At 44.3% G+C, this 22,701-nt stretch overlaps 2 protein-coding genes and 1 non-coding gene across 4 annotated transcripts; 2 read left to right on the forward strand and 1 right to left on the reverse strand.

The window, feature by feature from the left end:
• Nucleotides 1–6: 6 nt before the first annotated feature.
• On the reverse strand, nucleotides 7–1,375 carry LOC129839403 (ATP synthase membrane subunit K, mitochondrial-like). 2 transcript variants are annotated; one of them, XM_055906834.1, is made up of 5 exons: nucleotides 1,269–1,355; nucleotides 815–876; nucleotides 537–635; nucleotides 324–414; nucleotides 7–131 (listed from the first exon to the last, which is right to left on the reverse strand). In XM_055906834.1, exons 3-4 carry the CDS (start codon nucleotides 621–623, stop codon nucleotides 325–327), a joined length of 177 nt encoding a protein of 58 aa, XP_055762809.1. In that variant the 5' UTR covers nucleotides 624–635; nucleotides 815–876; nucleotides 1,269–1,355; the 3' UTR covers nucleotides 7–131; nucleotide 324. The 2 variants fall into 2 exon arrangements, with proteins under 2 accessions (XP_055762809.1, XP_055762808.1); XM_055906833.1 differs by lacking the exon at nucleotides 815–876 and having other exon boundaries at nucleotides 1,269–1,375.
• Nucleotides 1,370–22,677, forward strand: LOC129839387 (protein RRP5 homolog). Its single transcript, XM_055906805.1, has 35 exons — nucleotides 1,370–1,627; nucleotides 2,570–2,699; nucleotides 2,911–3,048; nucleotides 3,312–3,476; nucleotides 4,421–4,582; nucleotides 4,896–5,016; nucleotides 6,197–6,372; nucleotides 6,655–6,762; nucleotides 7,042–7,248; nucleotides 7,688–7,812; nucleotides 8,975–9,038; nucleotides 9,258–9,404; nucleotides 10,207–10,458; nucleotides 10,913–11,038; nucleotides 11,237–11,431; nucleotides 11,688–11,861; nucleotides 12,235–12,448; nucleotides 12,639–12,791; nucleotides 13,112–13,221; nucleotides 13,514–14,001; nucleotides 14,153–14,215; nucleotides 14,307–14,403; nucleotides 14,508–14,597; nucleotides 14,799–14,904; nucleotides 15,193–15,370; nucleotides 15,545–15,601; nucleotides 15,815–15,937; nucleotides 16,254–16,376; nucleotides 16,650–16,818; nucleotides 17,282–17,545; nucleotides 17,826–18,076; nucleotides 19,576–19,744; nucleotides 19,980–20,133; nucleotides 20,483–20,648; nucleotides 22,080–22,677. Exons 2-35 carry the CDS (start codon nucleotides 2,592–2,594, stop codon nucleotides 22,249–22,251), a joined length of 5,415 nt encoding a protein of 1,804 aa, XP_055762780.1. The 5' UTR covers nucleotides 1,370–1,627; nucleotides 2,570–2,591; the 3' UTR covers nucleotides 22,252–22,677.
• LOC129840048 (small nucleolar RNA SNORA53) lies at nucleotides 18,113–18,354 on the forward strand. The gene has a single exon (XR_008757165.1). It is a non-coding gene; the product is annotated as a small nucleolar RNA SNORA53 (small nucleolar RNA).
• Nucleotides 22,678–22,701: the final 24 nt, after the last annotated feature.

Here is a 22,701-nt window from a genome sequence, read left to right on the forward strand (position 1 = left end):
GGTGGGTTCAATTTTACATAGTTTTTATTGTTAATAACACGGCGATGCCAAATAATATGGCCTTATTTCTTACAAGCACATCCAGCTGCCGCCAAACTTCCAACCACTGTACTACAGAAGAGTCAGGACACCTGTGGGGAAACAAGAACACATGGGAAATAGTTAGCTTTCCACCAGGCAGAAACATGTATTGTCCATACAAAGACTCCTGATTATAGTCAAATAGATATTTCTTTATAAAACGGTGCAGTCTTAAAACAATGATACGTTTGCTAGACAGAATGGGTACGAGAAACTGACGGTATCCTATGCAGTACACTCACATCACTTTGACGTGACAGCCGCCTGTTTCTTGGGCTTCAACTTGAAGAAGAGGGCAATGGTGGCTATGCTTGCATATGTGAGCAAGACGCACTGTGGACAGAATAGCACACGTGACCTTTCTGAGAATGTCAAATGGTTGTACACCATCATGCACAGTTGATTGTTTCAATCACAACGCCGCATGCCAGCATCTAATTAATGTATGAACTTACGTTCCTCCTGCCTGTGATTGTGTATGCATTGAAATACTTGGCAAAACCAGTAAACTGGTGACTGGTTCCTGCGTCGTGTCCGCCCATGTTGGATAGTAGCTGGTCCCGAGAGAGATAGATTACTCAGTCAATTACAATGCATTGATAATGGGAGGATTACAGAGGGCAAGTAATGCAAACCACAAATTATGGAATGGCCTATTTCTAACACCCATGCGCAATACGTTAATATCAGTACTTATTGTACTGGGGGGAAATGATTACTCGAGACAACTTGCCTGTCAAACATTGAAGCTCAGTAGCTCTAGTTGACAAGCCTGACGGCCTGCAAGCCAGACAGCTTCATCCCAAAACAGTGGAAACAAATGGGCTCACGTAACGTTAGGTAGTTACAGTAATTATATAATGTAATTGTGTGGTACCATTCAACCCAAAGCGGACTGCTATATTTGTGTGGGTATTACTTGTTAGCTGGTTCACTTTCATTCAAAAACAGTAGCTGGCCAGGCAGTAGCTAGCTAGCGCTAGAGGTTAACGTTCGCAAACAATCTGGCTTGTCTTGAGCTACCTCGCTAACGTTAGCAATATTGGCTAGCAAGATTAGTTGGTACTGACAAACAACTAAACTGGCATTTTAGAGACACCACAAGCAACAGCGTCCTGGACAACGCTGTTATAAAACGTAGGGAAATTAATAAAGCTAGATGTTATATTGATTGTCAATATTCTTACCTTCAACACACGACCCTTGTGCACGGAATTGAACAAGTGCCCTTCAACGAGAGAGGCCGAAATGCTAAAAGTATCAGGAAATCCCGCCTACTCTCTACAGCGCATGTTCAATGGTTAGTATTTAGTGAACCAATGTTTGTGGACGAAGCTAACGTCAGTCAATGAATAACCCCGCCTTTTTAAAATACAATTGGACAATGACAGGGTTGTTGAAACGTCAATCACTCGAAAGATGGACGTGAATGGACAATTGTGGAAACGCCCACTGAAGTCCGTTTCCGGTTTGACAACATGGTGTGCTTCTGATCCACACGTGAGCTTGCATACCAACTTCTGAACTGGATATTTAAAAGAAAAAGGTAGAGTTTGTTGGTGGATGTTACATTTGTATAAACATGTACAATCGAGGAAAACGTTGGCACGTATTGATTGTTTTTTTGTTTTTGTTTTAACCGATTGTCTGGTTTGTATAGCTTGCATGCTAACGGATTGTAGTTTACTAGCTAACGTTAGCAATGCTGCTGATGTTTTGGGATGTGCTAGTGGGGATGTAGCTGGCTAGCAAGCCATCAAGATTCTAGCTAAATATTTTGTGAAGCAGAAGGTAAATAATACACTCAATGTGCATGTAGCAATGCCAAAGTGTTCACAATCAAAAGCTTTATCATAGGTGTATTAGAAATAGTCGATATGTGAAACTGTACAATCATACATTGCTTGACATGTGCAGTGGTTTAAAAATACTTTAAAGTACTACTTAAGTATTTTTGGGGGGTATCTGTACTTTAGTATTCATATTTTTGACCACAGTTATAAAGAAAATAATGTACGTTTTACTCCATACATTTTGAATGCTTAGCAAGACAGGACAATTGTCCAATTCACTTATCAAGAGAACATCCCTGGTAATCTCTACTGCCTCAGATCTGGCAGACTCCCTAAACACAAATGCTTTGTTTGTAAATTATGTCTGAGTGTTGAACTGTCCTCATGGCTATCCTAATAAAAACAAGAACATTGTGTCGTCTGATTTGCTTAATATAAGCAATTTTAAATGATTTATACTTCTAATTTTGATACTTAAGTACATTTAACACCCACTACTTTTAGACTTTTACTCAAGTCCTATTTTACAGGGTGACTAACTTTTACTTGAGTCAATTTCTTTAAAGGTATCTTTACTTTTACTCAAGTGTGAAAATTGGGTGCTTTTTCCACCACTGACATGTGTTCTAAAATAACCCTTGTCGCCCCCTTTCCTCTCTGATTGATAACATTCCCCGTGTAATTTGTCTCTGTAGACCTTTAAATCAGTAAACAACCATGGCATCAACGGAGGAGGACTTCCCTCGTGGAGGTAAAACCAAGCAGACCACTGAAAGTAAAGCAGAACCTGTGAGAAGGCATACAGAAGTGGACAATCTGTTCGAGGTAAAAAAATAAATAAAAAAAAACGGGTCTTTTCAATCATCAATGTGATATACGAACCTTATTGTGGTTTTAGTTCAAATTAGCTCTGGTCCAGAGATTCGTTGACGACAGTGCAACCGACTGACACCCTGGACCAGAGCTAAGCTCAAATGTGCATCTCAAACAGTATTCTGTCTGTCAGTGAAGATACTTTTGTGGTTGACTCTGTCAGACACATAAACCAGAAGAATCCAAGAAAAGGAAGGGACAGAAAGAGGATGCCTTGAAGAAAGCTAAGAGGCAAAAGACGAGCAAAGAGGAGGCTCTGAAGCTCAATACAACAACCTCTGTAGATATCCTACAGTTAAAAGTAAGTTCAATCAACAACATACTTTTTAACATTTTATGTTTCTCTGCCATCTCATTTCCTTTGCACACCCTTTGAATGTGCTCTGAACCTGGGTCATGCTCATAAGGGCACAACGGTGCATTTTTTTTTTAAAGGTTGTGTAACGGAAAGGGGTTAAAAAAAAGTGTTTCTTATTGGACAAGTCCAGGGAGTCCCTCTAAGTTTCAGTACATTTTCTTCTGTTTGATTACTAATGAACACAATCCTGTTTTTTTTACCCCCAGAGCCTGAAGGTGGGTACCCTACTGCTGGGCTGTGTGAAGGAGGTGGCCGATTTTGAGGTGATGATTAACCTGCCCAGCGGCCTTTTGGGATACCTGAACATTTCCAATATCTCGGACTCGTACACCAAGATACTGAGTGACCACCTGGACTCTGCTTCTTCAGAGGTAACACATTTAATGTAACTCCTACTGAGGGGATTGTTCTGTCTTGTATAGGTAAAAGGCTATGCACTTGTTTTTGAGATGTCTAATAAGGCAGATCTAAGGGCATGTCTACACTTGACACAGATGCATAGATCAGAATACGATAATCACTGAAAAGACAGTTCTAGGTGCACAAAAGTCGCATTGGGTTCATATAAGGCTGATCACCTCAGGGACGCATTGTGTGCAGATTTCTCCTGAGTCTGGACGCTATCAGGCTACTGAAGTCTTTAGAAACTTGTTTTTTGGGAGCGAGAGTCATCTTTTCATTATACTGTTGTGGGGGAAACACGTTCTTAGTGTGTGAGGAACGTGTTTGCTGGCTTCATAAATGCAATCCAGCTGGCTAATATTTTGAAAAACACATTTTGTTTGGCTAGAGTTACAGAGATGGTTATGCTAACCCCTTTAGCTTTCTGAGCTGGCTGGCTAGCTACAGGGGCTAGTTGAATAGTTACAGTATTTTGCTACTGCCATCAAGTTCTTGTGCTATTATCATCTTTGCCTATGCCACCATTTGCAGAACGCTTACAGACATTTGAATATAGCGCGGGAAAGGGAATCCGGACACTGTGGACACTGTAGACATATTTAAATGTAGAGTAGATGCATGATCAAAACTCCTTGATCAAAATACAAAAAAACGTAATTAACTAGTCTACACACGGCCTGAGAGGTCTTATTCTCATATGACACAATATTTAGAAGGACTGTGTTCTGAGTTCAGTTCTTATTATTTTGCTTTGTGTATCGGGGGCTCCCGACCTCACGGAGTTCAGTTCTTATTATTTTGCTTTGTGTATCGGGGGCTCCCGACCTCACGGAGTTCAGAAGAAACAGCCTGATACTGTACGAATGAGGTGTGAACAACATCCTAATGGATCCACTTTGCTCTTTCGCTCCAGGAGATCTTCTCTCTCCCCAGTCTCTTCTCCCCGGGCATGCTGGTCAGGTGTGTGGTAGCCAGGTTGGACACTGCCAAAGGAGGATCGGTCAGCATTCAGCTGTCAATCAACCCCAAAGAGGTCAACAAGGGCTTGAGTACTGGCTCTCTGAAGGCTGGCTTGGTGAGTCAACATCTACAGTATACGTGATGTAGTACAAATTACAAACAGGATCTGGGCCCGTGATATCCTCTTCCGTGATGATACGATGACGAGACGGAACGGGGCACGGAACGGGGTCTGTCTCGGGGGGGTCACTGAGTCAGGGTCACGTTTTGTGTCTCTGGGTTCAGTTCCCCAGAGCAGTGTGTCTTCAGTTGAAGACAGAGACATTCGTCTAAGATGAGCTAGAAAAATAAAGAAAGTTGTGATATCCTGTTTATGATTTGAGGTCATGTTTTAGGCTTCGACTGATGTGTCCCGTTTTTTGTTTCAGATCCTGAGTGGTTGTGTGGAGAGTATTGAGGATCACGGCTACCTGGTTGACCTCGGCATCAAGGGAACCAAGGCCTTCCTGCCCAAGCAGGCAGCCAAAGAAAAAACGAATAGTCCTAAAGGTATCTAAAGAGTCCCCTTTCACATCAAATGTAGTACACATTGTTACGCACGCCTCTGAGAAGAGGGAACGCAACTCCCTGCTACAACTCAACTCTCTGAAGTGCAAGAGGTATGGACTGTAGGTGCGAGTAAGGATGACACAAAAGCAGAATTTACCGTTTACTAGAATTTATTTTCTTACACGGTAATATGGGGAAAAGGGGCTGGACGGAACCAAAGCAAAGAAAGTAAATATCAAAGTTCCCCCTCTCCTATCTAACCTGCCTACCCACTTAACTTACCTAACTTAACACCGCCTGGTGCCCTAACCAAAATACAGGGGGTGGTCCGCCCAGGTCTTACCTAGTGTGCCTAGACAGTAAATATACTACGGGTATATGTATGCCCTCGGGCCTCTTGCCTAAGCACTCCCAAAGTGCCTTCTCCTTCCCCCCTGGGAACAAATGAAACAGAGTAATTATTAATGATTTCACAAACACTCAAACACAGGACATAGAAAAACTGCTACCAACAACAACAGTACATACCACACTTTCTGATACACAACCCACACTATATCACAATCTAATTTTTCTCTCTCTCAATCTCCAAATCTCTACTCCTTATCTCATCTCTCTCCCCTCTCTAATCTCTAATTTCTCTCGATCTTTCCAAAATATTCAATTCTCTCTCTGATCTCCAAATCTCTCCTCTCTCAATCTCTCCTCTTGGGCAGAACACTGGCTTTTATCTTCAGGTGGCAATGGTGATTAGTGTCAGCTGCTTCTTGATGAGGGGGCGGGGTCAGCTCCAATCACCAATTAGCCTGGGGTAGACCAATCAGCTGGTTGGGGAGTACTTCCGGAAGCCACCTCCTGAAACACACACTCAAATACAAAACAGAACATAGAAACTGGGGAACGTAACACACATTCCATTCAATGTCACACTGTTAGTTTCTTCAGAAGTCTGATACATTTCTTCAATGTACTCTGTAGACGTCAAAATTAGTAACGTGTTATTAACTGTTGAATGTGACTTTTCTGGGTCATGTTCATTGTGGCTCGCAATTGAAAAAAGTTTTTAAATGTTTTGCAACGGAAAATATAAATGAGAATTTCTTATGGGACAAGTCCCGGTAGCCCCTTTCTGTTTTCTTCCGTTTGATGCCTAATGAACACAACAACCCTGGTGTTGCAGAGCTGAAGTTGGGCCAGTATGTGACTTCTCTGTTGGAGGAGGTGAAGAACGATGGGCGTGTGGTCCGTCTGTCCATCAGCCCCACGGCGGTGGCTCAGGCCGTTGCAGACACAGAGCACGGCTGGACCCTTACCAACCTGCTGCCTGGCCTACTGGTCAAGGCCCAGATCAAAAAGGTACAGTGACTGAATACTGTATTCTAACAACAGTCTTATACATATTAGTAGTCTAAGCACAGAGAAGTGTTGGCTTACACCTATGATTATAAAGGAACAATTAATTACACTGTTTCGTGGCTTAGTATTGTTGGCAAATGTCTCTTGTTGCTTGACGTATAAACCTTTTGTAATATTGATAGCAACTAGAGAACTTGCAATTTGGTATATCTGAGAGGTCTCTTTTTGAAGTCAATAATCTGTTGATGTCCTGTTTGATTGTGGTTGACCCTGTGGTTCTAGGTGACCCTACACGGTCTGATTCTGGAGTTCCTCTCTTCCTTCACCGGCCTGGTGGACTTTATGCACCTGGAACCAGAACAGGCCTCTACATTCAGGGAGGGAGACAATGTAAGAATTTATAGTCTATTAGGCTATTGCCATTCAGTCTGTCGCACAGTTGGATGAGACCGAATGGTATAGAATGTCGGTCTTTGCATCGTATGAAAGCGAGTTTTTCAACAGTAATCGTACATGCAAGAGTTGTACATATTTCTACCTCAAATAACAAAACAAAAACAAGCAATTCATGAAAATTTCAAATTGGCCAATTATGACTGTAATCTAGTTTAGACATTACATTCAGTTTACCTTTATTGACCTTTGACCTCTTGCCCCTTTCTCTCCCAGGTGAAGGCCTGCGTCCTTTATGTGGAGCCGTCCACCCGGCTGGTGGGCCTGTCCCTGCGCAGCCACCTGCTGCAGCCAGGGGGCGACGTGGACCTGGTGGCCACTGAGAGGATAGGGGAGGTGGCGCATGGCTGCAAGATGACCGCTCTCCATCACCTGTCTGGAGCCATGCTGGAGCTGCCTGACCAGACTGTGGTGTTTGTACATGTGAGTCCGTGTTGTTAGACCATACTTGCGTTACGTCTTGTGAGTTTAAGTACCAACTCGGGTCTTCGTACATGTTACTTCCTATTGTTGGTAGACCATATTGTTGGTGTACCATACTAACTATAGCCAAGGCCCTCTTTGTAGACCTGGTAGAGCACCTTACTACTGCCAAAATGCTAAGGATTAGCCACTATAGGACAAAGACAATGTTGTAGAGAAATTGTGCGACGGTTTTGGATGAGGAAGTTCATCGGCTATGGTGAGAACATGATGGTGAGCCCATGCCCCTTGGATCATGTGACAAACCAACATTAAAAACAATGCAAAACCTCAAACCCATGGCTGTTTTGACCTGGCCCAGTGAAAGTGGACTAATGTGGTCTGTGACTGGCCTAGTGGCAGTGGTTTGATTTGATCTGTCCGTTTCTCCCGTCTCCAGAGGAACCACATGAAGGAGCCCAAGGAGGTGTTTAACCTGAACCGTGTCATGGCCACGCCTGAACACACCTGTAGGATCATGGACTTCAGCCCCATGGAGCAAGTGCACCTGGTCAGCCTGCGTCAGTAAGTGTGGTGTGTGTGTGGATGGACGTGTGTGGATGGACATCATATAGTGCAGTGGTATTCAAATGTTTTCATTTCATTTTCTTGGCCAGAATTTCTGGCGACCCCCACCCCAAATCTAATGGTTTACATCAACACTTAACCTTCAATTCAATATTTTCTATAAAAATTAGGAGAACCAATAAATACATTAATTCAATAAAATAGTATTTTTCAAGTTATCTTTCTCAAACGTTTGTATATTGTCCCATACACTAATCTGTATTTATTATAAAATTTTTTTTAATTAAATTTTTATCCCATTTTCTCCCCAATTTTCGTGGTATCCAATCGATAGTAATTACTACCTTGTCTCATCGCTACAACTCCCGTACGGGCTCGGGAGAGACGAAGGTCGAAAGCCATGCGTCCTCCGAAGCACAACCCAACCAGCCGTACTGCTTCTTAACACAGCGCGCCTCCAACCCGGAAGCCAGCCGCACCAATGTGTACCTGGCCCCCTTGGCTGGCGCGCACTGCGCCCGGCCCGCCACAGGAGTCGCTGGAGCGCGATGAGACAAGGATATCCCTACCGGCCAAACCCTCCCTACCCCGGACGACGCTATGCCAATTGTGCGTCGCCCCACGGACCTCCCGGTCGCGGCCGGCTGCGACAGAGCCTGGGCGCGAACCCAGAGACTCTGGTGGCGCAGTTAGCACTGCGATGCAGTGCCCTAGACCACTGCGCCACCCGGGAGGCCTAATAATCTGTATTCTTAATTGTCTGTTTGGGGTGACCCCACTACAATTCCCAAGCAACCCCACTAGGGGTCACGAACCCGACTTTGAATAGTGTGTGTGCGTGAAAGCCCTGTTGCAAATGTGTGTGAAGTTTTCAATTCCATTCAATACATCTGGAAAGGATGTATGTTTGTTCCAGCTTGTAAAGGACGTATGTTTGTTCCAGCTTGTAAAGGACGTATGTTTGTTCCAGCTTGTGAAGGACGTGTGTTTGTTCCAGCTTGTAAAGGACGTAAGTTTGTTCCAGCTTGTAAAGGACGTACGTTTGTTCCAGCTTGTAAAGGACGTACGTTTGTTCCAGCTTGTAAAGGACGTATGTTTGTTCCAGCTTGTGAAGGACGTATGTTTGTTCCAGCTTGTAACCTTGCTGTCTCTCCTATAGGAGCATCATTAATGCCCCGTACTTCAGAAGATACCATGACATCCAACCTGGACAGATTGTTCAGGTAAGGTATTTTATATTTTTAGTTTGTCTCTCTCTCGCACAACACCTGTGAAAGAGCTTCAAAAAAATATACCACATTAGCCCATTAGCCCATTAAAGCTAGAAATCCAGTTTGGGAGATTCTGGATGATTTGCTCCTGATTCCAGGAACCTTCCATCCGGGAATTGTGCATTCCTAGTGGCGTATGTTGTAACCCAGTTTGTCCACCCTCTCTCCCAGGGCACGGTGACATCCCTCCAGAGCCATGGCATGATGGTGAAGGTGACAGACTACATCAGAGGCCTGGTTCCACGGACACACCTCTCTGACATCATCCTCAAGAACCCCGAGAAGAAGTACACAGTGGGCATGACCATCAAGTGCCGGGTCAGTACTGTGTAACCTCTCACCTTTAGAAAGAGTCAACTGTGGTGACCTTTAACCTTGGGGAACATTGATGAAATAAACACCTACTCATAATTCTCTTTAGCAAATATTAGGTGTAGGTTAATATACCTAATAAGTAGATGAAAAGGTGTCTTATAAGGATCTGACCCCTTTTTTCGCCTAAAATGACTTACCCAAATCTAACGGCCTGTAGCTCAGGACCTGAAGCAAGGATATGCATATTCTTGATACCATTTGAAAGGAAGCACTTAGAAGTTTGTGGAAATGTGAAATTAATGTCGGAGAATATAACACCTTAGATCTTTTTTTGTACCATCCCAGGCGCAATTTAGATTTTGGCCACTAGGCAGCAGCAGTGTATGTGCAAAGTTTTAGAATGATCCAATGAAACATTGTATTTCTGTTCAAACTCTTGTGTCAATACTGTCCAAATGTGCCTAATATGTTTATTAATAACTTTTCACGTTCATAGCTGTGCACGCTCCTCAAACAATAGTATGGTGTTCTTTCTGTATTAGCTACTGTAAATTGGACAGTGCAGTTAGATTAACAAGAATGTAAGATTTCTGACCATATCAGATATGTCTATGTCCTGGGAAATTGTCTTGTTACTTACAACCTCATGCTAATCGCATTAGCCTACGTTAGCTCAACCGTCCCGCGGGTGGAACACCGTTCTGTAGAGGTCCTTAAGAGGTTTTAACGTACTCTGTGCTTGCTTGTCTGGTTTGCTGTTTAATCTCTTAGTTGAAAACGGTTTCCCTCCATCCCTCTGTCTCAGGTGTTGTCGGTGTACCCGCAGGAGAAGAAGCTGACCCTAACCAGGAAGAGGGCCCTGGTAGATTCCTCCCTCCCCCTGTTCCTGACCTACGAAGATGCCCGCCGCGGGCGCGTCTCCCACGGGTTCATCGTCTGTGTCAAGGACTTTGGATGCATCGTCTGTTTCTACGGCAAAGTCAAGGGGATAGTGCCCCCCAACGAGCTCAGCACGGAGCCGGTGATAGTTCCTGAGAACATGTTCTACGTCGGACAGGTGAGGGGAAACAAAATGGCTGCCTGGAACTTTTCTGTATCTTGATCATTCTTATGCGTTGTAGATTTGTTGTTGTTTTTCTGTGTTCTACTTGCGATATAGGCTAATTGTCCTCTTGAATAACTTTTGAAGTGGCCTACTGATAGTTTTATGTCCAAGTTCAATAACTGTCTCTTTAACTGAACTGAACGGTTCTTCCATCAGTTTGCCTTGTCAGAAAAGGTTCTGTGTTAAACTTCTGTATCAAAACAGGGAAGTCTTAGTTTAGACAGACAGCTCAATTCTGATCTGTTTTTCACTAATTGGACTTTTGACCAGTCACATCTGAAAAAGATCTGATGTGAAAAGGTCTGATGTTAATTGTCAAGATACCAATTAGTGGGAAAAATATCCGAATTGGGCTGCCTTTCTAAACGCAGTCTTAACGGCTACCGTGGTCCTCTGTTCTATTCAGGTGGTGAAGGCTAAAGTGCTGAACTGTGACGTGGAGAAGGAGAAGCTCCTTCTTTCCTTCAAGGCAGTGGCAGGAGGAGACACTGAGGGACCGCCTAAACCCAAGTTTGACTTTGAGGTTGGGAAGGTAAGAAAATGGCAGCACGTCCTTTCATATTGTTAACACATATAATCATTTCTGAATTTGTAAAAAAAAAGATGGTCTCTCTTTTATATAGTTGCATGTTCTATACAGTTGTTAAACGTGCTAGGTTAATCTCCGTTGTTGGCTTGGAGTCTAAACTGATCTTTGCATTCTGTTTTTTTGTCTTTTTTATTGTTTTAGAAAGTGGAGGTTAAGGTGGTGAGTAAAGTCCTTACCGGTCTGGAGGTGTCCATTCTGCCAGAGGAGACCACCGCCTTGCTACCCATGATGCACCTCTCCGACCACGTGTCCAACTGCCTACTGCTGTGGGAGGGGCTGCAAGAGGGTGACATCATCTCCAACATTGTCTGCCTCAGCAAGAACAAACAGAATATTGTATCCTTTTCAACTTCAGATCGCTCGCTTACCTTCACACATTGATTTCAGACACATAGCCCAAAACATAACAGAACGCTCATCAGTGTGGCTGAATGTTGTGTTCGTCTCACCATTGCGCTTGGCTGCCGTGGTTGTGTTTAGAATGTAGTGGCGATACCAAGGAAACGACTACCTCTTACTAAAGGACATCGTAACCACTTTTTACTGTACTATGACTACACAGTAGCTTTCCCTTAACCCGGCCTGTCTCAAGACCCTGACTAAAAAGCCCACTGTGAAGTCATTCCTGGAGGAGGGGGGTGTGGTGGCTAAGGAGTTCTCTGACATCACAGTTGGGGTGCAGCTGATTGGCTGGGTCAAGAACATCATGCCCTACGGAGTGTTTGTGGAGTTCCCCTATGGCCTGGTTGGCCTGGCCCCTAAAGCGGTGAGTTAGTAGGGAAGGAGTTACTAGTGGGAGTTAGCCACAGTCAATTGGAGTTAGTGGGAATAAATTGGAATGTACTAAGAGTTAGTAGGGGTCAATGGGTGTTAGGGGTCAATGGGAGTTAGTAGGGGTCAATGGGTGTTAGCTAAGAATATATTATGCAGTTTGTTGAAAAGGTATAATCACCCTGACAAAGATCCATAAGGATCTGAAGCTCAACCATATGGTGGACCAAAGAAACCCAATCGGAGCAGAATATTTTTCAGGATTCGTCTCTTTGTAGAATTTTTGCAGCTCCTTCAAATCATCAATAACATTGTCTAAAAGCCATTAGTATAGAATAATTTATATTGACGTACTCTTTCTCCTCTAGGCCATAAGTGACAAGTTCGTCAGCGACACGGCGGCTCACTTCCAGCTGGGCCATACGGTGGTTGCCAGGGTGACCAACTTGGACGAGGAGAAGCACAGGTTCCTGGTCAGTCTCAAGGTGTCAGAGGTCACCTCCCCTGAGAGAGACGGCCAGGCCAGGCTGATCCGAGGCCTGCAGGAGAGGAAGGCCGTGATGGAGATGATGGCCAACAGAGGTGTGTTGAGTTGTAACGTTGTTGTCAACTGTTCTAGGAACTATTAGTTTTCTTATGTTTACTAAGTTCCCTGTAGGTTCAAAAATGCTATTCCAATAAATGTAAATTGATCCAAATTATTATGCTAAGAGTGAGCTTTAACTCTCTCTTTTCTCTTGTTCCTCCTCTCTCCTCCCTCTGTCTCTGACAGGTGACTCTGACCTACTCCAGCAGCTGTCTGCGGTGACCATAGGCCAGAAGATGAAGATGAGCGTAGACGAGGTGAGGGAGGATGGGAGTGTCACCTTCAAGTCAGACGAACTCAGCGCAGCCACCGTACTGGCCACCAAGGACCATGCGCCGGGTGAGTATTCACTATATGTCCAATCAGATTTGGGCTCAATCCCCTTTCAATTCAGGAAGTTCATTGAAATTACAATTGTAACTCCTGCATTGACTGAATTTACATGGAATTGACCCTGTACCCAGTGGAACTTCTACCAGACATAATATGGGGAATCTTTTGACTGTTACACCTTAGTCATCGCGATGAACCCAATAATAGAGCTTTGTTTACCCTTCTACCAGACACAACATGAGGAATCTTTTGAGTGTGACACATGGGGAATGTTTTGACTGTTACATCATAGTTATAATGTAAACTAAATGTGTGTAATGTTTCAGGTAAGTTGGCGACGGGACAGAAGTGCATGCCGGTAATCCTCCACGTTGACCTCGTGACCTCTCAAGTCTACGTGTCCCTCTTGACGAAACTGACCGGCAAGAGGCAAGAGGTGGGTACAAGGTTGCATCGCAAGTGACACCCTAGTTCCTATATAGTGTGTTTGGAACACTGCCTTACTATAGCTAGTATCATTTGTGACTACGTGAAGCTTCTTTATGAGTGGTTGGGTGGCTGAAAAGTCAATAGTGGTTAATTTGGTAAAACATTTTTTGAAAACATTCAATGCAATAGATCTGTATTATCTCTCAAGTTGAAACTCCCTGCACCCTTATGGACTAAACAATCTTTTCCACTTTGAAAAGCCTTCAAATCTTGATAGTTCATAACCTGTGTCCTTATAGGTGGAGGCAGGGTCCACACACACTGCCACTGTGCATCACGTCGACCGCGACTTTGCCGTCATCTCATTGGGCGACACGGCCCAACTGACGGTCATCCAAACCACCAATCACCCCAACGAAACTTTCCGCTTCGACTCTGAGAAACTGACCGCCGGTAAAACCCTGACGGTCACCGTCACCAAATCCAGCTGCGAGGAACTAGAAGGGCTCCCTCTAGTGTCCTGTGAACTCGCCCCGACCGAACGCAAGAGATTAATCTCCGACTCCAAGGGGTCGAAGGGCACGTATCGCGACGTGGTCAAGGGGAAGGTGAAGAAAGTGAAGCCTACGTGTGTGCTGGTGACGCTAGAGGACGGGAGGACGGGGTGCGTGCACGTGTCCGAGATACAGGAAGTGGTGTGCGTGGGAACGTTCCCCACGTCCCTCCTCAAGATAGGAAGTGAGGTCACAGCCCGGGTCATCGGAGGACGGGAGGGCAACAGTCACAGGTAAGGATAACAATATAGTAACAGATTTAAGTAGCCACATTTTGTTATATAGTTCGATCATTTGAAGGATATTTCTGAATTACAGGTATTCTGTTTGAAATATCTGCGTTATTTTAGTTGCAAATATATATTGTCTTTCTTTTTTTTTTAGGTTCTTGCCGTTCTCCCATCGCAACTTCACTTACTCCATGCCTGAACTCACAATTCTTCCCAGGTAAATGTTCTGAACATTTAGAAGAACGTATTCTGTTATTATAGTGCCTTTTTGGTTTCTTGTTAGATCATCTTTCCCCATCTGGTCACAGGAACCTGAAAGAAGACGCAGATGTTAAGCCTGTGAAGACCAAAGAGAAGCTGAAGGGTTATCAGGTCGGAGACGACGTCATTTGCTTTGTGTCAAAGGTGAGTTTGAACAAACGGAAATTGGCGTTAAGTGACTTGTTATACAGAATGTGTGAAACATGTTTAGTAGTACTAGTTGTGTTAAATGTGTATTTCTTCCTCAGTACTTTCCAAAGAGGAAGTGTCTTGAAGTGACTACTGGTCCGTCAGTAACTGGAACTGTTGAACAACTGGCCATGACCTCTGACCCTGAAGTATGTTTTATATACACTTAACTCAATGTTTTTCTCAATATTTTTCTCATTCCTTCTATGGGGATTTCCCTCAAACTTCAAGACATTTTTGTAAAACTGTCAAATGAAGATGGTGTCATCCCTCAGATGTCCCTTACACTTTATGGATCTGTGTTCACCCTAATAGGTTCACTGAAATCATTTTTCATTTGAATTATTCAGGATGCCAAACACCCAGAGAAGCTGTTCAAGCTGGGCCAGGCAGTCAGTGCTAAGGTGGTGACAGTCAGCTCCTCCAAGCCCTCACGCCTCTCATTGTCTCTCAATGGTAAGAGCACTAAATAAATACAAGAAGCACAGCCCTCTTCTAACCATCAATACAGTGAATATAAACCCTTCCAACCATCAATAGTACATAGAATATTACATAGAGCCTTCTGAACATCAGTACTTTGAAAATAGGCCCTTCTAACCACCAATACAGAAATATCAGCGCATAACCAACTTTTAAACTTTGAACCGTCAATACAGACATGTCAACTCGCCATATACAGCTCTCTCGCTATGTTGTGGTTGCATTTACTCACGCGTAGCGTTGGTTGTCAATCACTGTCAGGTGTACACAAGTTGGAGAAGGGCCATGTAATCATGGGGTTGGTGCAGAAGCTAGATCCCAACCTGGGTCTGCTGGTGAAGCTGCCATTCAGCGCCATGGGAACGGTTGCCATGGAGGACCTGGCCGACAAATATAAGCCAAAACCTCTGGAGCGGTACAGCAAGGGCCAGCTGGTCAGGTCAGTGGCTCACTTTAAACCTGGGTTAAAGGCTAACTGGACCAGTCTAAAAGTTAGTCAAGTTAAAATGGTTTTGGAGTGTTAAACTTTCTAAAGCTGGTCTTTTATTTATGTAATTCAAGTTATTTCAAGGTTATACTAAGTAATGTGTTAATGTTTTTGTGCTCTCTCTAGGTGCTGCATTGTAGGAGAGGCGAATGGCAAATGGCAGTTGTCCCTCCGCTCTTCGAGGTATGATTCCCTCTGACTTGGTTTTCATGGACAAAATGAATGAAAGAGTTCAAGTGTGTTAGGAAATGACTCCCAAAGTGATAACGGCACCCTATTCAACCCTATACACGTCTCTCTCTTCATTCTTCTCCTCTATTCTAACTATCATCATATATCTATGTTAGGCGCTTTGAGCAGTGGAAAAGGGCATTTTCTAAATGAATGATCTTTCAGGACGGACCCAGAGAAGGCCTCGGTAGTCAAGGACCCCGAGATTGTGTCTCTAGAAGACCTGTCAGAGGGGCAGATCGTCAGAGGCTATATGAGGACTGTCAATGCACATGGAGTCTTTGTTAGGTAACTCAGTCCATTATCCCTTTATAGAAACCAACCCTTTTATTTCGAAAGTGACGTACCTTTACAATGTCCTGGAAAGATATGAAACTATGACAAAAAAAGACATGTAAGGTATTCATTACTTCTGTATTATGCTTAGACAATATAGCTCAGATTCACAGTCCCTTTAGTATACATGTACAATGGTCTGGGAAGATATGAACTCATCATGCCGCTTTTTCCTGAAGATCGATTAAGATTATGAAAACACAACGTAGAAAAGCTGTTGCTATGGTAATATAGCTAATTGAAAATGTTGCCTTTTTGTTTTTGACAGTTTGTCTAGATCCATAAAGGGCAGAGCCCGTTTCCAGAAGGCCACTAAGTACTTTGTGGCTAGCCACGAAGACTATGCCAAGAAAGTACCACAGGCCACACTGCTCACCACCAAGATCCTCAGGTAAGACCTCCCTACAATAATTTGGTACAACCCCACCACCACTGCTAGGGGAATAGGTCGGCCCTTCCTGACCATCTCATTCTAGAATAGGGGTGTTCCATAAAACAAGGAAGTTGTTTAGCCATATTTTTGGGTAATAACCTAGATGTATTTGTTTTATTGAACATGTCTGTGACCCACAGAGTTATTATGGAGCAAACAAGAGCACCAATGTGTAGGAGTTTTTAGGTTTCTACATTTTGGTTTTTAACATGAATGTGTTGTTCCTCTCAGCATCGACAAAGAAAACGGGCTGGTGGATCTGTCTCTGCTCCAAGAGGACACTGGGAAACCAGACGTGCTCCCAGAATCCCTGGGGCTGCACCTGCGCCTGACAGGAGAGGCCAAGGAGAAGCGTGACGCCGCCAAGAAGAGGAAACGCCTGGAGTCGGAGAGCAAGCAGGTGTCTATTTGTCCCTCTTTTCTTAATACAAGGTCATCTAACGTAGCAGGCGTCAAAAAGAAACGCCTGAGCGGGGTCACCACATCCGGTTTTCAGAGGTAGAGGAAGCTACGTTGGAGATGCTGGATCCCTGAAAACCAGGTTCTGGTTTCTAGTGACCCCACTGAGGGTGAAATACAAGCTAGTCCTTTTTAGTTTGAATAAACAAAGTGATAGGACACCTGCAACAAGATAACTGAGATGTGTGAGTGCTTTTAATTAAAAAAATTATACATGTAATACAATTTAGATAATACGCTATTTTAAAGGGAAACCTGTCCTCTTCCATGATGTCACTGATACTAATACTACTACACAGAATAGAGGAAGCACTGATCACTGTATAACTTGGATTGCCCTAGCAGTTTGACTGGGGACTGGAATGTCTAATCCATATAATCACTTATCTTCTGTCTTAACGCAGGAAACTGCAGAAATTGTTTCAAAGAAGAAGAAGGGGAAGAAGGGTAAAGGGGAGGACAGCGACAGCGGAGTGGAGGTCTACTTCAGAGAAGAAGAGGAGGAAAATAAGTTGGAGGTAGAGAAGTCCGTCCCAGTGCAGCCAGCCAGACTGCAGGTGACCGGAGGGTTCTCCTGGGATGCAGCGCTGAGCGGCCTGAAACCAGCATCCGCTGCCCTGGGGGGGGGGGACTCCAGCGACGGGGAGGACGACGAGGTGAACACTAAGGTAAGGAGTAATGCTGGGGTTGTACTATGAGTGGCACCTACTAAAGGGAATCACTTAGTAAAGGAATGTTTGCGTTGCATTTGCTATGAGGGTTAGAATGGCTGTACAGCCTCAAATGTTCATGGAGGTGTACGTTTGACCTTTCGCTTGGATTCTTTATAGTACTGGTATTGTATGACCTTTCTCTATCTCTCTCTAACTGCCACTCTCCTCTAAATCCTTTCTTTCTTTCCTTTTTTCTTTTCTTCTTTCCTTGCTTTCATCCCCCTTGTCCACCCAGCCCCAGAAGAAGTCTCACCATGAGCAGGAGGTGGAGAAGCGGGAGGCTGAGAAGGCCCTGACCAAGCTGGAGACGGAGCTGATGGACCCAGGCCTGCGACCCCAGACGGCGGCTAGCTTTGAGCGCCTGCTACTAGGCTCCCCTAACAGCTCTCTGCTCTGGCTGCAATTCATGGCCTTCCACCTGCAGGCCACACAGATAGAACAGGCTAGGGCGGTGGCTGAGAGGGCTCTGAAGACTATCTCCTTCAGGTTAGTGGTGGGGTGGGGACAGGTGTGTATGTTCATAACGCGCTCCTTAGATCCACTTCTGGAGGGTTCTCCTGTGCCGGTGCTGTCGTCGCTCTCTGAGTGCTGCAACTCCAGCCTGGAGGCCCTCAGCAGCTTTCTGGCTGTACAGTTGGAGGTGCTTGAGTCATTGGTGTGTGAGAGCAGTCTACCTGCCCCGCCCAGCCCCACTGTTGCTCTGGCAACCCTCAGTCCTACTGGGGGGGATTCTACCAGCGCAGCTAGGCTGGGGGGCGGACAACGCGAAGAAGAAAGCTGGTCCTGTGGGTGGGTTGGCGTGGGGGGATATGAATGTGTTGATTAGGGCTGGGCAGTGTACCGTATTTTATGATGTACCGGTATTGATGCACGGACCTTTTTTTTTTTTTTTTTAACTTGACCTTCTAAAACGGTATTTGAATGTTTGGTTTGTTAAATGTGATACCCTGTGTGTAACGTCCATTTTTATAGTTTACTTCGCTACTTGGGTCATCTCTCTGCTCTCTCTCTCGCTCCATGACCGTTTCCACGGACCGAGCCCCGCCCCCTGTCACTCAAGGAGCGCATTTGTTGCTCCTCGACCACGAGACACTTGTGCTCAGTCTCTACATGGTCGAATGCAACGATGTTGATGACAATGATGCTGTTTTCACTTTGCTTCTTAATATAAATCCACTAGCGTTCAATAATTACACTATTCGTTTTTGTTTCTTACATCTGCAAACAGCTAGTTTGTCTTTTCTTAGCAAGTTGGGCCTTAATCTTATTTGCCGCTAATGCTAATCCCTAGTTAGCTGGCTAGCTAGCTAATACATGTCCTGAGTCAGAGCAAACGTAATCAGCTATACAGCCTGATAATACGTGTATCTTCAGTATCAACAGTATCTTCTAAATCAGAGGAATACGCTAAGCATGAAAATGTTAGCTAAATTAAGTAGCATAAAGAAAACATTCAATGTAGCCAAAGATTATAGGGTCCCCAAGGAGACACTTGTCAACACTTTGGTTCCTACCCTGTCACAATAACTCCTCCCTGGCATTTTCATTCGTTGTCATGTCAAACAACACTATTCAAAGTGCCCACTATTATATTCTATCTATAAAATTAGAGTAATCATTGTATTTCCATGATTCCAACAGTCCACCCAAGTGTTTTGCTCTGAATTGGAAGTCAAATTGCAGTTGCAACATTTGGTTAAAAATAAGGCCTAGATTGTTTGCCCGTATCGTGCAGCCCTACGTGGCAGTATGGAAATGATCTCAAATTAGTGCAGGAAATACAGAAATTTAAAATTTAAGAAACATAAAATACCATCATACCGCCTTTAAAAAAAGTACACAAAATTAAAAGCCCTAGCGTGTAATGTCTGTATCCTGTCTGTCATCAAATAATTCTTACAAAAATGTATCACCAAAAAAAAGAGTGAAGGAAGGAAAGGGTGTATAACGTATGCATTCTATAACACGCGTGTGTTCTCCCTCAGAGAAGAGCAGGAGAAGCTGAATGTGTGGGTGGCTCTGTTGAACCTTGAGAACCTGTATGGGACAGAGGAGAGTCTTCAGAAGGTGTTTGAGCGAGCCGTGCAGTATTGTGAGCCCATGCCCGTCTACCAGCAGCTGGCTGACATCTACGCCAAGTGTCAGAAGACTAAGGTAGCTTACTGCCAGGGCTCACAAACATTCATTAAAATGGCGAACATTCCTCACTGAAAAAAGCGATATACTTCACGTATTTACTCGTGTCGTATTAGAGCACATTAGATGTTGTATTTGGCGTTTTTTTCTGAGCTTGTACGTTTTCTTCTGTTGAATGGTCCTGCTAGCTCACTGTTTTTACTGGTACGGTTTGGAGTAGGTTCTCATCAATTGTGCGTATCTGTGTGTGTAGGAGGCGGAAGGTCTGTACAAGACCATGGTGAAGCGGTTCCGTCAGGAGAAGGCTGTGTGGCTGAGCTACGGGACCTTCCTGCTTCAGCAGGGTCAGAGTGACGCGGCCAGCGCCCTGCTACGGAGGGCCATTAAGAGCCTGCCTAACAAAGACAGTAAGGCCCCTGTTATCACCTTTAGGAATCATACACACCTTTTGGGAGCCCCATACCTCAACACATTCCCTATTCGACCTCTAGCTCCTATTGGACACTGGGTTGGATTGATATAAACAAGATGACAATAGCGCCATCTTGTGGAATTTTGGCTGTATTGCTTACGCCAATCTTTCCTGTCCTGATTCTACTCAGTCCGTTTATCTTTCAACAGATCTACTCACCAAGTCATTTGTCCAGGTTGACAGCTCTTAGTTAGTACGTTTTTGTCTTGGAGTCAAAAAGGTACTAACACCTTACGTACAGTATCTCCATGTTAACCTTCCACCTCCGTCATCGTCCTCTTCAGATGTGGATCTGATAGCGAAGTTTGCCCAGCTGGAGTTCCGCTACGGAGACGTAGAGCGAGGAAAGACCATGTTGGACAGGATCCTGACCAGCTACCCCAAACGCACCGACCTGTGGTCCGTCTTCATAGACCTCATGGTCAAACACGGCTCCCAGAAGGAAGTCCGGTGAGTGAGACGACGGCACCTCACTGGTTTTGTTTTGTTTACGAAATGACGTTGGAATAGCCTGATCCCAGGTTTGTTTGGTGTGACAATGACCATAGGAGTTGGCAATAAAGCACCAACACATCTGGGACCAGGCTAACCCGGTAATATTTCATTTATGAAAACATGTAATATTTGAATATTAAATATGATCAACTTTAGTCTAGGAAATATTTTTTGCACGTTTATTCAAACTAAAAAAACAGAAATAGCTTATTTACATGATTATTCAGACCCTTTGCTATGACACTCGAAATTGAGCTCAGGTGCATCCTGTTTCCATTGATCATCCTTGATATGTTTATACAACTTGATTGGAGTTCACCTGTGGTAAATTCAATTGATTGGACATGATTTGGAAAGGCACACACCTGTCTATATAAGGTCCCACAGTTGCCAGTGTATGTCAGAGCAAAAACCAAGCCATGAGGTCAAAGGAATTGTCCGTGGAACTCCGAGACAGGATTGTGTCGAGGCACAGATCTGGAGAAGGGTACCAAAACATTTCTGCAGCATTGAAGGTAAAAGGCACATGATGGCCCGCTTGGAGTTTGCCAAAAGGCACCTAAGTGGTTCTCAGACCATGACAAACAAGATTCTCTGGTCTGATGAAACCAAGACTGAACTCTTTGGCCTGAATGCCAAGCGGGATGTCTGCAGGAAACCTGGTGCCATCCCTACGGTGAAGCACGGTGGTGTCAGCATCATGCTGTGGGGATGTTTTTCAGCGGCAGGGACTGGGGCACTAGTCAGGATCGAGGGAAAGATGAACGGAGCAAAGTACAGAGAGATCCTTGATGAAAACCTGCTCCAGAGCGCTCAGGACCTCAGACTGGGGAGAAGGTTCACCTTCCAACAGAACAATGACCATAAGCACACAGCCAAGACAACGCAGGAGTGGCTTCGGGACAAGTCTCTGAATGTCCTGGAGTGGCCCAGCCAGAGCCCGGACTTGTGCCCGATCGAACATCTCTGGAGAGACCTGAAAATAGCTTTGCAGTGACGCTCCCCATCCAACCTGACAGAGCTTGAGAGGATCTTCAGAGAAGAATGGGAGAAACTCCCCAAATAAAGGTGTGCCAAGCTTGTAGTGTCATACTCAAGAAGACTCGAGGCTGTAATCGCTGCCAAAGGTGCTTCAACAAAGTACTGAGTAAAGAGTCTGAATACTTATGTGATATTTCATTTTTTATTTTATAAATTTGCAAACATTGTCATTATGGTGTATTGTGTGTAGATTGAGGTATTTTTATTTCATTTTAGAATAAGGCTGTAACGTAATAAAATGTGGAAAAAGTCAAGGGGTCTGAATAATTTCTGAATGCACTGTCATTGGTAGCAAGGTGTTTCCTGTCATGTGACCTGGTCTAACATCCTGTTTCCTGTGTTCAGGGCTGTGTTTGACCGTGTGATCCACCTGAGTGTGGCGGTGAAGAGGATCAAGTTTTTCTTCACGCGTTACCTGGAGTATGAGAAGAAGAACGGCACGCCAGAGAGCATCCAGGCTGTCAAGGAGAAGGCTCTGGAGTACGTGGAGTCTAAAGGGACAGAGGCCGCCAGATAGAGAGACACACACACACACACGTCATGTTTTGGGGATTTTCCAACAGCTGTTGTGCAACTGTGGGAAAAGAAGCAAATTGGCAAGGAGCTCAAGGGGAAGCCTGACCTGAGTGTCATAACAGCCTCGACACACACACACACACACACACACACAGATGTAGCCACACAGATACACACCCTGCTGTTGGATATTCAGAGAAGACATTTGTTAATTGCTTGAGAGCTTTCAAATGGTGACATGTCACACATGTAATGGACCTGGAAATGTGGGAGGTCATTCTACCTGGTCGTTTTAACCCATTTTGTATAAATAGCATCATTTAAACCTAATGGACTTTGTGTGTGTATGGATGAAAAAGCACGCTGACCTGACTGAATAGAATGACTATCATTTTGTAATCAAATAAATAACAGTAAATAACCTGAACTGATCATTTCTGATATACCAACT

This window comes from Salvelinus fontinalis, chromosome 40, assembly GCF_029448725.1.
Source record: "Salvelinus fontinalis isolate EN_2023a chromosome 40, ASM2944872v1, whole genome shotgun sequence".
Lineage (NCBI taxonomy): Eukaryota > Metazoa > Chordata > Actinopteri > Salmoniformes > Salmonidae > Salvelinus > Salvelinus fontinalis.

Bases quoted from the DNA above. Each gene is read 5' to 3' on its own strand.
- LOC129839403 (XM_055906833.1), bottom strand. From the start codon at position 623: ATGGGCGGACACGACGCAGGAACCAGTCACCAGTTTACTGGTTTTGCC. The intron at 415-536 runs GTAAGTTCATAC...TTCTGTCCACAG, and splicing joins CAATCACAGGCAGGAGGAAC to TGCGTCTTGCTCACATATGC.
- LOC129839387 (XM_055906805.1), top strand. From the start codon at position 2,592: ATGGCATCAACGGAGGAGGACTTCCCTCGTGGAGGTAAAACCAAGCAG. The intron at 6,763-7,041 runs GTAAGAATTTAT...TTTCTCTCCCAG, and splicing joins CATTCAGGGAGGGAGACAAT to GTGAAGGCCTGCGTCCTTTA. The intron at 16,377-16,649 runs GTAAGACCTCCC...TGTTCCTCTCAG, and splicing joins CTCACCACCAAGATCCTCAG to CATCGACAAAGAAAACGGGC.